Here is a 16,525-nt window from a genome sequence, read left to right as displayed (position 1 = left end):
CAATGCCAGACTTAACTCTCAGTCCTCATTTTTAATTTACCTTTAAAATTACTGCTCTAGAGAATATGTATATATACATATATATATACACATATATATAGTCTCTCTCTATATATATCTATATAGATAGATATATCTATCTATCTATATATCTATATATAGATAGATAGATAGATATATATAGAGAGAGAGAGAGAAAGTTGCATTTCATGTGAGAGGGGAAAAGAACCCTTAGAAGGCACATAGTATTCACTGGCTTTGATAGCCTGGCTCACCAACATGACCCAAGGTGAGAGCGACAGACAAGGACGGGCCAGGAGGTTTACAGAAAAGCTGCCCGGAGCAGAAAGCGTCTACTCACAATCTCGTCCTCCACATCCCTGTTGAACTGATGGATCTCTTTGGAGGCCAGCAGGTTATGCTTCCGTTCACTGAGGGGCTCCAGCAGTTCCATGAACTTGGTCTGCACGGTGAGGCGCTTGCTGTCCACCTCGTCGGTGCTCTTCCCCTCCTGACTCAGGGCCTGGGCCTGGCTCTGCAGCTCCTCGATCTCCTTCTTCCGCACCTCCATCTGGTTCTCCAGCATCTGAGGCCAGAAAACAGAGCCGACTTCACACCAGAGACAAGGCAGCAGGGACAGCCCTCTAAAATGGTTGCTCTGGGCACTGGCCAAAACGAAGACTGGAGAATATACATTTATACAGTGGAGAGACTAAGAAATGGTTCCTAACATGTATCAAACTATCACAATTAGTATTCTGTTCTGTCAGCTGATTTAAAAAAAAAAATCCCTTTCTAGGACTTTTACATTTGGGACAACATTCAAATTTATCCAGGAACTTGGGAAGAAAATAACAGGGAAAGCAAAGAGTTAATTATAGGGAAAAGAGAGTCTTTATCAGCGGGTTCAAAACCCATAAGGATGCTAGAAAAGCCAGTTCAGCCACCAGGAGGAAATACACACAGTCTTGAGGTTCCAGCTCTTTTGGGCAAGAAGGACAGCTAATGTCATCATTCTCCCCTCAGTTTCTTCAGTCAGAAAGCTGACTTTTTATTTTCATTTTTTTTACATACTTGGATAATTGGCTGAAAATGTATTGTTTATTTAAATGAAAATTAGCAAAGTTGAAAGCAGAGGTACCGGCATCACTCGGCAAACATCACACTGGGAAGACCATGTACTTGAATGACAGTCAGCTTAGAGCCAAGGAGCCTGAATCTGGGGACTAACCGACCCCTCCGTGGGCTAGGGAGGTAAATAGCTACGGGCACAAACCGCCCTTGAGAAAAACCCCTGAATGCTTAATGACTTGACGAGCAGAGTGACCAAATCATTTGGCAAAAGGAAGCTGCAGGTGTCGCTGAAGAAACAGGCCCAGGTACCCAGCTGAGATGCTTCTGCAGAACTGCTGGGCTTGGGTCTGGCCACACAGCGCAAACCCAGCCAGGGGAGGCACCGGAAGACTCTGCCTCCCACTCGCTTTCCCAAGCTCACTGCGGCTGTTTTCTCATAACTCTGAAGTAACTTCGTTTGCCCATACAATGCTCTATTGTGATATTTAAAAAATCAAATTGCTTGCACCCTGAACAACTCTGACAACCATCATGTTCTGGACATTACATAACAAAGTATGTGAATGATTCCTTTCCTCCGCATAAAATGCAGAACCGAAGAAAATGAGTTATTCACCCATTAAATAATGGTATCATCCATCACCTAAGATGATGATAATTATCAAGTATTCCCATGCACCAACACCCAATACTTCTACTAATACTGGGTCTTTCCACTTGGTTGTGGGAATGCCCCATGATGCTATTGGGGCACTTTGCTGGTTTAAAACCCTTCACATAGCTGGATGGCTGAGGACACAGTGGGTGAGTTTGGACCACGGCAATAAAATAGAAACAGGTCCCAGTAGGGGGCTGCCTCGCCCACTTGCCTGCTGCTTTTTCAGCAGGATGTTGACGCTGGTCAGATCCTTGCCGTAGTCATCAGACTGGATCTGACTCTCCAGGCCGTGCAGCCATTTGTCCAGATCTGCACAGCTCTGGGTGAAGAGTTCAGCCTTGTTTGCATCGAAGAGCCGCTGGGCCTTGGTCTGGGTGGTGGATTCAAGGACTTCCCACATTTTATGTAAACCAGTGAGTTTCTCCTTCACCACAGCTTCTGTCTCAGGCTTTTCTGAAATGAGCTGCATTCCTTCCTAGAAAACACAAACCACTGTAGTTATAAACAGTCTGCTGGAGGACAAACGTCGCTGTGAAAAACAAACCTAAGATGATCTGATCTTTGATTCACCCAGTACACACACACACACACACACACCTTCCACTCGAAGTTGCTGCTTGACACAACTGACGACAGCTCGGTCCACACACCAGCTTTTGAGTGAGCTGAGCAATAGTGATTTACCGCATGCTGTAATGGTTTCAAATGGGGCAATGGGACGTTTAGTGCCAATAACCTAAGACAAGTGTCATCCCCTCACAGTCACCCCCAAAAGACCAGAAAACAGTATTTCAACAGTTGAGTCTGAAACAATATAAAAAGTGTCAAGGAAGAGAAGGGAGGGTGGGGAAACTTCATCAGCTCACGTTCAGTTGGGCCTGTGCTACCCAGAATCCCCCTTGTTGAATCAACACACTTTAAATTATCACAGTGACTAGAAATACATTTGTCACACAAGGAAAGCAGGGAAATTTAAGAAGACAGAATATTTCTAAATTCTGTGCAATGGGACCCAATCAGTCTCCATCACAGTCCCCCACGGGGAGTACGATCAGGACAGTGGGGACGCTGCCCAGGGGCCTGCAGCCCATCACGCCAGCCGGTGAGATGCACGACAGCGACGGCACCCAGGGCTCCCGGAAAGACGTTTGAGTGCTACGCACCAGCTGGCTGGGTTTCTGCGGGTTGAGGTCCGCAACTGGGAAGTGGGCATGGGATGAATATCGACTACGTAACTTTCGCAGGTGATCAAATGTGACTCCAGATCATCTCCACCCAGTCCACTTCTCACCGTGGCCACATCAGCCTCATCCAACATTTTAACTCACCTTCTCAATTTTGTCAAGCCATTCTTTGTTGGATGCGAGCTCTGCCGTAAATGCTTGATGCTTTAACCATTTACTGTGCAGATTTCTGGCTTCGTCATAAGACATGTCCTGGGCTGTAAGCATCTTTTCGTTGATCCAGAGAGACAGCTAGGAAAAGAGAAAACAAACCAGGAAGGTTTCAGAGGTTGGGATCATGGACATCAGCCCTTTTTCTGCCTGGAAAGAGCTGCATTATGTCATACTAGGCATACTGCACCTGTTTCCAAGTCAACAGACAACCAAATATTGACTTTATAACTCTGACCTGTCACAGCAGGCATCTCCACTGTACAGAGGCTGGACCTGAGCCCTGCTCCAATCCATACATCTAACATTAAATCCAGAACTACAGCCTTCTCTGAGCCAGCTTTCCAAGAGTCTGGTATCCTTAACCAGCTCTCCCCGCAAAGGCTCATGTTGAAGGCTCTGCCCTGACCAGCCCAAGTCCCAACCTTCTTTCCCTTCTGAACACACACACCTGCGCCAGCCGTGCCATGTGAACCATGATTAACTGTCTCTTTCACTACACTTTTTTTTTTGCATTCTTTTAATTCTGTTATAAAACAACCAAAACTGCTACTCTCTTATCTGCCCCTCATGGTGCATCTATGGAAACATCCAGAAGCACAAATGGCTCACTCAGTGCAGCGGTCAGGCAACAGCGACGCCCTCTCCTCCACGTCTGAGTCCCTTCACCCCCATTTCTACAGCCACTGCTTCTCTGCAGGGCCTTCCGATCAGCCCAAGAACACCTCACAGGCCTGCATTCTGAGACCCGACGTGTCAGCTCGTATCTGGAGAGCCTCACAGGGCCTGCCAGCCGCTGACAGGTCTGAGAAGGGAGTTCTCTCCTGAGGCTCAGGCTGGGAATCAGCCCAACCCTGGGCCCTGGACACACGTCTCTTGCTGGCTCTCATCCCAATCCTCCGGCTCCTGCCTGTAGCTGGCCGTGCCAGGGTCCTAGATCGCATCCCATACACAGTGCAAACCCTGGAAGAGCTTTCTGTTGGCCCCGGAGGAAGATGCACAAGGAATATAGCGGCAGCCTGGAAGGAGAAGCAAATGTCTTCAGGGACTGTGGCCCTTCTCCTGCATGACCACAAGAAGCCCGCTTTTACAATAGTTGCTACCACAACAAATTTGCACCCCAACGCCTTCATGACCCTGTTGCCACAGGTTTAGAAATGGCAACATAAAGCCAACAGAAACCTTCACAGGAGCCACATTCCCAAGGCCATTCACCTGTACTCCAGGCTTCCCTGTAAATCTGCTTAAACAACAGAAAGCCTCTTCTTTGGGAACAAGGTCAAGGGGGGCAATACGGGCCATAGGAGGACGCCTGGCCTTGGCCATGGCAGCTCCCAGCACCATCTCTACCTTTGCAGGCTGCTCAACTACCACGCAGGAGGGGCTGGCGATTGAAAGCAAAAGGTAGAGAGAGCTTTGATGTCACTCTTTATTGGGGGCAAAACCCAGTAAATCTTATAAAGGCTCTCTAAGCAAGGACCACAGGTCTGCTACATGACAATCGAGACAATTTCCTACTTCAAAGAATTAACTACTTTCCAGTCATCTGAGCAGCTACGATCTGAAGTACTACCAACATTCATTCAACCTAAGGGGGAAGAAGTTAAAAGGAAACTAAATAGTAAGATTTCTCCTTGTATTTTGTACAAATACACACACACACACACACAAGAGAAAGCTATTAAACACAATAGAAGGCACTTATCTGAAGTACCAAGGACATTCACATATTTTTGCTATTCATAACCACCTACCCAAGTGAGATTAAAAAAAAAAGAGCTAGCTACATTAAAACTAGAGGCTTATAAACAAATCTGCTCTTCGCTGAACACACCACCCTACAGATAAAGCCTCATGAGATGAAGCATAATGAAATGGGTCTGTGGGACTTGCTAGTTCATCAGCCCTTCATCAGCGCTTGGGAACCAGGGCTACAGTTATTATTTGTGGGCATTTACAAAGGTCATTTGAGAATATACTCATTCTCTGTGGAAAAGAACACTGTGCAGACGGGAAAATGCTATGAGCAACTGATTAAGCTGAAAGCAAAGCACGGAACTTGCCATCCCTGTACCACACCCACCCAGTTATACCGCCTGCCCTAAAAAAGCAGAAGGTATACACTGTGGAGGAAAAAACAGAAAAGAAGAAGCTTTTTAAAAAGTCATTCCTTTTTCAGGATGTCATATTAAAATATTACTAAAAATGAGGTCGCTCTTTGAATTCCCCACCTGCACCTGGGACTAGGCGGGCCCCTGCCCATTCCCACCACATTGCTTATCGCTGCTGCAATAAATGTCCGCACCCAGGCAGTATTTATGGGGAGGGGCAACGACGGCGGATTCCACAATCCGTGCCTCCTCAAGCCAAAGCACCCATGGGGAAGAGTGTGACACAGAGACAACGTGGGAGTGCCCAGACCTTGAACAAGACCCGCAGCCAGCAACGGTGGTAAATCTGACCTCTGGGTGTTCTGTAAACACCTATCAGTATAATATGTAGATCTGCAAATGCAGGGCTGGTCTCTACAAACTCCGTTCTCAGAAATTCTGACTTAAGAGAGCAGTATTTTAATGAGGCTGAATGACAGAATAATACACATTACCCCCTTGCTTGTACTTCAAATTCCAAGGGTTTGAAAGGTCCACATCTGACCTAAATTTCATCACTATGTAAAAAATGTACCCACTGATGTGGGACATCTGACACCCCCCAGCGGATACTATGCTGGTATGAATTTAGTGAGACTCAAGGAAAGAAAACATAAAGCCAGAGACATGCCAAGCAGTCACAAGGAGACCTGCACATCATCTCTGGGACATAAAAGCCCGGGGGAAACCCTTTTGCATTCTTTAAGGGGAAACCAGGCAGGACAGAGGCTGCTGGGCGTGCCTAAGGGCTACTGTTGTCTCAGGGTGGATGCTTTGCAACTAAGGATGCCAATTCAAAACAAGTGTAAACAAAGGTCTCAAGACTTCCTAAGATTGTTTGCTGTGATCCCACTGGGAAAGACTATCATTTTATCTACTAACTTTTCCTACGCATTTCTACTTATGAATCCACACTTATGTAAATGGAAAACAGGGGCTGGAAATTTCAAATGGGTTTCTCCAAGGTTCCTTTAGCCCTTTCAACTTCCTGCTTGTTTCCTGGTCTTCACCCTCTCAAATTCAGCCCAGGTCTTACCTTGGTCAGGTCTATGAATTTCACCTAATTAACTCGCCCTTTAGGCAAGAGCAGGGAAGCCCATTGATTCCCTATCCACCCCAAGTATGACCTGAGGTTGAAAGAAGTCAAGCACTGATGGTGCTTCAAGGGAAACGTCAAGGTCACAAAGAGACTTCCGATCTGTGGAAAGCACAGACCAGGCTGCAAACATCTGATGCCTCTTCCTCCCTCCAATGCTAAAGGGCCACCTGGTATTCACCGCAACACAAAATGCGACGCCACACAGCTCCTTTTAGATCCCATTATTCTCCTCCGAGCAGTCATGGGACGTGAATGCCTCTCGAAAGTGAGCATCCCATTCAAATGGATTATTAATGACCGCAGGCCACTTGAAGAGGCACTCCTGTCTTCAGCCTGTCTGGCTCCAGGCAAGTTCCCCGGAGACACAGACCCTCCACTGCATACCTGAGGGACTTTCCTTCTCAAGGTCTAGCTGCTGGAGCTCATTTTAGGATTCACAGTAAGACAACAGTTTCACGGACACGAAAAATTGCTTTTGTCACAAACGATATAACACAACTGTTATTAGAGCCACATTTCTTTTAACACACAGCCATGCGTTTGCATAAAAGGCGTTTGTGAAGGAGTCCTTAGTGAGGGACCCGACTCCACCCCCACCCAGAGGCCCCACAGCTCCACCCAGACAATCTTCATTCTGTTTCTGCCTCCGAGGGAATTTAGTCTAGAAAACCAGAGAGGACTGAGTTACACCGTTGTTCTCCAGCTGAGAGAAATATGATGCGCTCAGGAACTCACGCATGTGAAGCCAGCCAGAAGCTTTTCCCCAGCTAAGCTTGCAAAGAGACCACGATTTTCTGGCCAACTTTAGTTTTCCAAGTTTGTTTATGCTTGTACCAAGGGAGCATAAAGTAGTATGAGAACCACCAGATTAACACCACATGTTAAAACTCAAGAGTTTGAAATCAGGATTATTGCTGTTGGCATATTAAGGCATGAGTTCAAGAAAGTGGAAAGGTAGGTATTTTAAGGTCTTTGGTGAATAGGAATTCAGTATGCATTTTTTATATCTCTGCTTCTTACCTGGGTCGCCAGTTCCAGTTTCTTTCAGTTCTTTCCTTCCATTGGAAAGAAGGGACATTTCTTTGAACAGTTAAAATATTAAAATGCTTTTAGGTTACACACTATTCTTAGACAACGGACATGTTCTACACCTGCACTGTCGAATATGGCGGCCACCATCACAGGTGGCTACTGAGCACTTAAAATACAGCTGGAAGAACTACACTCTGCATTTAATTTCATTTTAATTGACTTAAAATGAAATAGCACATGTGGCTAGTGTCTACCATAATGGACAGCATGGCTCCAGACCACAATCTTCCAGATTATAATAATCTAGTCATGCTAAGTGGTAACTTGCAGGACGGAACACTGACATGGCACCACACTGCCTCACCTGAAAATTCACGTGAAGTAAATTTCTGGACTCAGTTTTACTCCGGGGGCTCTCCTGCCAGATGCTGGCTGGCTCTGGCTAGAGACCTGCGTGAGAAGGGCTGGAGGGAGACGTACCTCCTGACAATCTTGCAGAAATTTCTGGAGGTCCCTGTTGTCCTTCAGTCTCATCAGAAGCTCACTGGCTGCCTCACGATTCTTCCTATGCCTATTAGGATGATAAAAAGAACATTTTTAAAAAACAGGAATAACGAATCTTGAGACACAGACTTCACAATCCAGCCTCTTTCCTGGGTTTCTACACATACTGAAAACAGTTCTTAACTACGCCAGGGTGACAAAATAGACAAGAGAGCTCGGCATTTTCCGAATGAGCGAGGGAGGCACGGCGCAGCAGAGAGCAAAGCACCTGTCTAAGCCACACAGCAGGCCAAGGAAGCAGTCAGATGAGCTGTACGAATGCGGTGCTTCCTAATCTAGGGCTGGGGGGCACCGAAATCTGAGCTTGCAGTGTGCACAAATCCCCATTCTAGGTACTGAGAAAAAATGAGAAACTTATCTTCCGTAAACTTGTAACTAGGTAACAGGACGTGCACGTGCCCAAGAAAATACAGATACTTAATGTTTCCTGATAAACAGATTCCCAGCTTGAGAAAAACTCACTGAAACCAGTAATAAACCAGGAATGAAAGCTCTAGACCTGTGAAATTACCTACCCACTCAACGCCACTCTATTAACAGATACACCCAGTGGCTCAGTGTCTGCACCAGAGACTGTGAAGAGCTGTGTGAATGCGGAGCTGTGAAGGGGGCAGGGCCCCCCCGCAACAGGGAGGAGCTGTTCCACACTCAGAATCACCCAGCAGTGCCAGAAAATACAGCTCCCCGATCCCCTGCGCAGCCCAAGCCAGCGGCCTCAAGGTAGAGCACAGAGAGGCGAAGAGACCGAGTGCAGGTGGGCAGGCCTGAGTTTTTCATTCTGATTCTCAAAGCAATGTCTTCTCGGTCCTGCGCCGGGGCAAGCCCTCCCCTGCGACCCACCAGTCCCAACGGCAGGATGGGAAAGAACACAAACTCTGACTCCACACAGTGACCATACAGAACGGCGTGCCGAGCGCAGACTGCTGACTGACTGGTGCAGCACCCTCCTCGGGGAGGAGCAGGAGGGGCCTCAGAGCAGGGCCGCGGGTCCCAGGGGCCCTCCGTGAGCGCCGGCAAGCATGTGGTGGAGGCAGCACTGCCGCTATCGTCGCCTGGGGAACTAGAGGAAAGTGGCCTCGGCTCCGGGAGGCACCAGCGACTCAGAACAACAGGAAAACACGAACGAAAGCAACACTGTCAGGGTATGCCAGCTACGTGTAGTGACTGTTTGATGTATTTTTGTAATAGTTCAAAGGGGCTCCACAGCTTCAGAAAAAGGAATCTTAAAATGCCTGTACCATTTAGGCAAAAGGCAGAAATGGAGAAGTATTTCTGATATAATTCTAAATGGAAAGAGCATATGCATAATTCAATGATGTAAAACTCTACGGCACAGATTAGAGGGTGAAAACTAAAATGGCGTGTGCTAGGGATGAAATTAAAGATAGCAGTTCCCTCCACCCCAAACTTTAGACGTTCTGTTGCTTTTATAACCACAATAAATAAATAAAGGCCACTCCTCTTTACTTCATTGCTATCCTTTCTCAAATACCAAAAATTAAAAGTAAAAAAATTTTAATGTCGGTAAATTTCGGCTAAAGGAATCAGTCATTGAAAAATGTGGAAGGAGAAGGAATGTCAAAGGTCTTCAAGTGCCCTACCCTCAAATTCCAGGCACTATTTGTAGGAGATTTTAAGATAATAAAGCAAATTGTCTGGAAGGAAGTCACTGGAGTCGGAGTTAGTGACAAAATGCTAGACTCCTGCCTTCAGTCCAAGGCCTTGAGTGGAAGACCTCCCTCCCTTCCACAGTATCCCACGAAAGCACTGTGACGGCAGGAAGTCACAGACACCGGCAGGTCAACAGCACAGGGACATAAAAACAACTTCAAACACTGCAAAGATTCACTAAGGGAGCAAGACGACCAGGTGGAACCCTGAAAACATGTCTTAGATAACCAGTCTCGCGTGTGCACGTCAGGTACCTGGCTGGACAATCTTTCTCTTACAGTGAGACCATGAAGAAAAACAAAGCTAAACAGGGACTCAGTCACGAGTCTGAACGACACAAATCTACGGGAGGGTGAGATGACGATGGCCTTCGAGTGATGTGCTCTGCAGACTGCACAGCGCCAGGCAAGTGGCAGAGACTGCTGTCCGCTCAGAAAACCCTCGAGAGAAGCGCATGTGGCTCCACTGTTTGCTTTCTGCAACCAAACTCGTTCACGGGAAGTGAAACTCAGGAAGGTCTTTCAAAGCGGGATGGTGGATTTAATTATAGGGAAGGGCCTGCTGTAAAACTTGGCTGCAGCTTCCCCACAGTCCTTAAGAGTGCTCTTTGTTTGGGGGCAACGCTGGATCTCTTGCTTCACTTCCATCGCTCACCTCCCAACCCCATCATGTGACTCCAAAGCTCCCCTCATCAAAAGAGGCAGATGCTGGGTTAAACTCTGGTTCTTGAGAAAGAACCACAGGTGCCTGAGTAAACTGGGCTGGGAATTCTTAAGCTTTTTGTCCCCTGTGAGATAGGCTCTGGCTTTATGAAGCTGGATACTATTTCTTGCTCTCCCAGGATTTCCCTGTGGCTGCAATTTTCATTTGGGCCAGGAAGCGCAGCCAGGGGCAGGCGGACAGCAGGCCCCTTCCCACCCAGTCTCGAGCACTTGAAAGGCCACTTGCGCGCCCCACCCACAGCTGTTAAGACTCAGGGTTTTGTTCTGGTACTTTCACAAACTCAGTAGTAACTGACAAGATTTCCAAAATGTAAATACATTACAATAATTTTGCATTCAGAATGTTTCTGGACAGGGGATTAGACCTGAAGGTTTAGTTATTTCCTTGGCATGTACCCCTACAGCACCTGGAACTTTGTCTATTTTTATAATAGACAAGTATCCTCTGGAGACAGTGAAGTGAAACCAGAATTCAGTTAACACCAGCTGAGGAAAATACGAAAACAAGAGTCCTCTGGCACGCAGATCGATGGCAAGCCCCTCCCCCATCTTTTTTATGCTTCTTATACAGAGTAGAGGGTCTTCTTTCCGTTTCCCTTTAAAACCTGAAATCTTAAGGATGCTCTGGAACTCCACGAGGCCAGCCTCTCGCGGTCAAGGACAAAAGGAAGAGTAAGCCACGACTGAAGGCTGCTGAAATGCTCTCACCTTCAGGGATCTCTGGTGTTGACAACAGCACCTGTTTCCAACGACCCCTTGCAGCTGCAGCTGCAGCACCAGAGGATGAGTACGCACGCCACGGAAGCTGCAAGGCAGCTGCCGGCATGCACATGCCCCTCACGGCCCGCCCCTCATGGCCAAGCCCACCTTCAGGAACGAGCTGTGTGCACCTAACACGGAGAAGTATGGGGTATTCACAAAAGAATCAGTGATTTAACATTAGGAAAAAGGGAAATTCTTTTTCTCTAGGTAAAAAATGCCTTGGCCAAGCCTTGCTTCTCACACTCATTTAAGACAGATTTGGTGGAAGGATTTTTCTTCCTTTTTTTGTTGGCTGTTTTAAAAGCAGCAGCCACGAAACTGTAATTAATCTATGTTGTACCCTATTCCATAGCAGCGCCTCTAGAACATGTGATCTAGGCTCTGAAGTCATGCAAAAGACAGACTGCCAGGAACTTTATAGGAAAGAGTAATTCCCCTTTCCACCCCAAATCATCCCAAATTAATCGGGCCCAAGGTTCCTTGGTCCCAAGAGACCCTTGTTCATGGGAAGCGAGGAAATGTCCTCAGCAAGTTCTCCTGTTCACTGCACTTGGAGGCCAGAGGAGAGGTCTGGAGGAAAAGTTTGTTTCTCGATGACATCAGTCTCACAATAAGCCCTTAAATGCAGCTCAATCTGGGACCAGAGAAGAGCAGCTGGAACAGAGGTAGTGACCTGCCAGATGAGCCAGATGACGCTGGAAGCAGCCAGCCCAGAACCAGCCCACGCCGGGGCATCCAAACCTGGACCAGCTCTGACCTCCCCCTTCAGTAATAACGAAGGCGGCGTGAGAACTGGGGGTGAAGGCCCAGCAGAGCACACTGTCCCCTTTGATCAGGAAAAGACATATTTCAGAACTGGAGACAGATGGATGGACAAACAAACAAAAAGAGCATCCAATCTCAGAGATGCCTTGGCAAAAGAGGGAAAGGTCTTTTCTCTCATCATGAAAAAGATCCTGCTACAGCATTCCGCAAGCCAATTTTCTAAGAAAGGTCTGATAATGTTTGTTTGTGGCTCTGCCAGGCACTTGGGACAAGCTAACCTCACCCACCCTCCGCACTCCCTCCTGACAGACTTCAGAAGAGTCTTGTGCAGATGCAGAAGAATGTGGGCCTGGCTGGGGAAGTGTCTGGCTCCCAGGGTCCCAGCAGGTGACATGCTTGTGCCCACTTCGGAATGGCATGGCTTACACCCGATTGCTACTCGGCATTACTGCCTCCACAAGTCTTTGGGCAAAGATGAGTTTGGGGCCTCAGGCTTGATTTCTTTTGTGGATACCAGTGCATGTCTTACAATGAGAACCACAATTTCAGGCAGCCATTTGTTGCACATTGATTTTTCTGTGATAGGTAGATTAAATTCTGCTAGGTGACCCCAACCTGTCCATTGGACTTCCGGCCAGTGACAAAGATGCTCAAGAGTCCCAGGGTGCGAGCCTCCCGTAAGAACCTCAGAACACTGTACCTGTCATCAATAGAGTCCACCTTCTCCTGGATGCGATCGGAGTTGATGTTCCCGTCGCTCACCAGCCTCCGGCCGGTCTCCACAACAGCATTGATCTTCTCCTCATTGGCGTCCATAGTGGTCATGAAGTCCTCTTGTTTTTTAATAGCTGCTTCAGCTCCTTCCAAGGTGGAAGGCATTTCGGTATGGGCCAAAACATATTCCTTATTTAAAAACAGAGAATAAAAAGTCACAGAAGAACGAGACCTCAGAAGTGACTCACTTTCAGCGTAACGAAAACCCTCTTTTCCTATGCCCTACATTTCCATGCAACATACTCCACCAGACTCGCTTCACTACTCATTACTCTGGCAACCAATCTACTGAATCTGGTGAAAGAAAATGTTGGGAGTAGAAAAAGACCTGGGGGACACCGTAAGTGACTGAGTTTTCCTAAGCAGCTAAATGATCTACATTCTGTCCCAGAGGGAATGAGGAAAGGAAGCAAAGCTTTGTGCACCAGCCGCAAGGGGCCTCTCACGTGGCCACGAAGTCAGGGGCAACACCCACCCTCCGCAGTGTCTTGCACAGCAGATTAACACCCTGATGCTGCTGACCATCCTCAGCCAGTGTTCTTTCTCTAACCTCTGCGTTGTGCGCCATGACTGTTCCAGCACAAGGAAGACAACTGTTCATTCAAAAATAATTTAAAGAGGCCAATTTAATGAGGTCCTATGCGGACATACTATGAACACAGGAAGTCCTCAGTAGTAGTTTAAACAGAACCATACTTTTCAAGGCAGGACAGCTCCTGTGGAAATCGTCAATTCCCATGCTCTACACTGTGGTAGGACTCCATGCCTTAGAGGGGTCCGGGAAAAAAGTGTCTGTAAACCATCCTTCTAATTTCATCCAGGTGGGTTGAAACCAGCAGCTTTGACCAAAATGTTTGGAAAGGCAACCAGGTCTAATGACAAGCGTTACCTGGTTGTTCAGGAAGGCTTCGGCTTGCTTGGTGTCCCTAAGGAACTGCTGGTAGGCGTGGGACTGGGAGAGGAGATTTTGCCTGTTCTCCCACATTTTGTGGAGCTCGTTCCATCCAGTGTCCAAGGCCTGCAGCCGCTGCCGCAGAAACATGTACTGGGCGTCGGTCTGCCCCTGGGTGACCATCTCGCCCATGTCCCTCATCTTCTGGTAGTCCTCCTCGTAGTTGTCGATCTCGTTTTTGATGTTCTCGTGCTGTGTGAGAAGCTTCTCTGCCTCGGTCAGGGTGTTGGGCATGTCTTCGGATGCAATGGCCGTCTGGGTCCTGGAGAGCCAGGACTGGAAGTCGTCCAGGTCCCGAAGGAACTGCTGCAGCTTGCTGGCCTCGCCCAGGGAGGCCTCGCGGTTCTTCAGGGTGGTCTTCATCTCCTCCCACACGTCGCTGATCTCGGCCAGCCGAGACAGGATGGCCTGGGCCTGGTCAGGGTGCTCGGACTCCAGCTTCTCCGCCTCCTTCTGCAGGTCGCTCAGCTTCGCCTCGATGGCCACCAAGTCCCGCTCCATGCCGGTCAGCTTGCGCTGCAGGGCCATGACGCCGGCCAGGTCATTGCCCAGGTCCTGGGTGGATTCGATAACCTTGGTCTTTTCCCGAATCCAGGATTTGGTTTCATTGCATTCGAGGTGGTAGTTCTGTATGCTCAGGGCAGAGAGAAGGGCATCCTTCTTCCTGTCGACCAGTTCTCTGAACTGACTCCACCTGTGGGGGCAGGGGCGGCATAGAGAGCAGTGTGAGGAGGAAGCTGGCAGCTCACGGCTGAGCAATGAAATTAACGGTCATGGTCAAAGGTGCACTTTTTCCCTCCACCTTTGCTCTTACTACACCCTTTTGGGAAAATCGTCTCATTCAGTATATGGACATGAAGTGTTACCAAAATAACTGAGGGATGCAATACAATCTGGAAAAAGCCTGACTGGAAGAGGGACTTGTTAAAGAGCTCCAACACAAACTGTGACAACATATCTGTCCCCCAAAGAGTCAATTAATTCACATCTGCCATGCACATCTACTCAACTCTGAGCTGCGCCTAATTAACACTTTCCAAACCTAGTACCTGACAGTAGCCTTCAGAACTGAGGTCATCCTGTGCAACCTATTCAAATGTGTTTACTCAACAGAAAGATTAAAGCAAGCCAAGGGTCTACATTGATAACCAGGACTTTCATTGGCCAGTTATGTCTCAAACGTGCCTAAATCCTATTTTCGAAATCATTTTATTAAAAGGGACAGTACAGGAGCCACCCTGATGTGTCACTAAGGCTCTAACTTCTGATGTGGCCCGGGGCAGGTGCCAGGCTGCTAGGAATGACATCATCCCAAAAGATGGTTCTTGCAAAATGTGGCTATGTCGAAAGCCAGACCTTCAGCACCACAGTGCCAGGACCTCAGAACCACAATGCCAGTGACTCCTGTGCAGGGGATTCCTGAGAGCAGGGCACAGCAAAGGACCTCACCCTCCTGGGCACCACACAGAGAAGCCACACAACGCTGGCCTCGCGCTTACCTCGTGTTGAGTTTGTCCTGCTGGGCTTTGATTTCCTTCTCACTTGGGTGGCCACTGTGCATCAGCTGTCGTGCAATCTGGTTTACCACTGCGACCCGGGAAGCCTGGTTGTTCATTTCTGGTTCTAGGCTCTCAAATCTAAAAAGGCAATTCAACAGGGCAATCACCTCCTTGGTCACGACTGGTAACGAGAGGCCAGCTGGCACCCCGCCCCGCGCCTCACCTGTGCTGGATGACCTCCAGGTCCTCCAGCTTTTCTGGGATCTGCATGTTGTTGAGCCACTGCTCCTTCTCGTCAATCCAGAGCTCACAGGCGTCGGCCTCACTGAACATCTTGTACAGGGCCAGGGTGTCCTGCAGCGCCTGCTTCCTCAGCCGTGTCAGTTCGGCGACCTCCTTGTACCGCTCCTCCATGCCCGACAGCCTGCCCCTAACCTCCGGAGACTCTGCGTGCTCCTGCGGGAGGGCGCCGGCCTGCTCATGCAGCGTGTCGAGGGTGGGCCTGTAGCTGGCGATCTCCTCCGCCACATCTTTGTGTTTCTTGACCAGAGACTGGGTGGAGTACTCGTCGTGGCCCACGTCGTTGCTGGAGACAATCTTGAGGATGTCCAGCATCCACGCGTCGATGTCATCGGCATCCGCCTGGAACTGGTGCAGCAGCAAGGCCTCCTCCAGGCGCTTCTTCCGAATGGCCGAGAGCTGCTCCAGGTTGGCCCACTGCTCCCGGATGTAGAGGATCCTCTCTCGGATCTTCTCTGACCCGAAGTGCTCCTCCGCGATCATGTCTTCGCCTTCTTTGATGGCCTGCTCGAAGTGGCCACTGCGGCCACTCATCTCGTCCTCGAAGGCCCGGTGCTTGCTGAGCAGGCGCATGACGCTGGTCAGGTCTTTCCCGTAATCGTCAGAGGACAGGATCTTCTCCTTCTCCCGTATCCAGCCCTCCTCTTCTGCCATCTCCCAGAAGAACTTCCAGAGGCGACGAGACTCTTCCAGGCGGGCCCGGCGCTCAGCCGCCAGCTGGCAAAGCTCTTGGTAACAGAACTCCATGTGGGCCACGCGGTCTCGGATCACCTGGGGGTCGCAGGGCTTGTAACCTGTTGAACACCAAGGAAGGGATGAGTGTGCGACCAAAGTTAGCACGGGTTCCTGCCTGTTTGCTACACCCCGTGTCCTTCCTACCAGATGACCAGTTCTATTCTAAGTGCAGGGCCGTGTTATGAGGCCACAGAGTACCCCCTGGGATCTCAACTGGAAGAGGAGAGAGGGGCAATGATAAGTATTATTATTTCTTTGCCCTAAGTGTTATTGTTTTTGGATCACTTATAAACAAAAAAAAAAGCATGTAAACTATAAGAAAAGGGCAGCTACATCTAACTGTGTATAAAATATAAGAAAGGAAGCCCAGTCCT

The 16,525-nt window shown here is 48.6% G+C and overlaps 1 protein-coding gene across 5 annotated transcripts in view; it reads right to left on the bottom strand.

Annotated features, from left to right (window-relative positions):
• Window positions 1-16,525, bottom strand: part of SPTBN1 (spectrin beta, non-erythrocytic 1) — a 191,169-nt gene that overhangs the window by 22,350 nt on the left and 152,294 nt on the right. For all 5 annotated transcript variants that reach the window (XM_053666939.1, XM_053666935.1, XM_053666936.1 and 2 more), the window contains 8 exons: window positions 15,340-16,210; window positions 15,117-15,254; window positions 13,555-14,311; window positions 12,592-12,794; window positions 7,888-7,978; window positions 3,061-3,207; window positions 1,944-2,207; window positions 362-586 (listed from right to left, as the gene is read on the bottom strand). In XM_053666939.1, the coding sequence (XP_053522914.1) occupies window positions 362-586; window positions 1,944-2,207; window positions 3,061-3,207; window positions 7,888-7,978; window positions 12,592-12,794; window positions 13,555-14,311; window positions 15,117-15,254; window positions 15,340-16,210 (2,696 nt within the window). The remainder of the gene's footprint in view (window positions 1-361; window positions 587-1,943; window positions 2,208-3,060; window positions 3,208-7,887; window positions 7,979-12,591; window positions 12,795-13,554; window positions 14,312-15,116; window positions 15,255-15,339; window positions 16,211-16,525) is intronic.

The sequence above is a fragment of the Artibeus jamaicensis genome, unplaced genomic scaffold, assembly GCF_021234435.1.
Source record: "Artibeus jamaicensis isolate MK-2021 breed Jamaican fruit bat unplaced genomic scaffold, CSHL_Jam_final contig_465, whole genome shotgun sequence".
Lineage (NCBI taxonomy): Eukaryota > Metazoa > Chordata > Mammalia > Chiroptera > Phyllostomidae > Artibeus > Artibeus jamaicensis.
The sequence above is the reverse complement of the archived record's forward strand: the minus strand, read 5'-3'. Positions and strand labels throughout refer to the sequence as shown.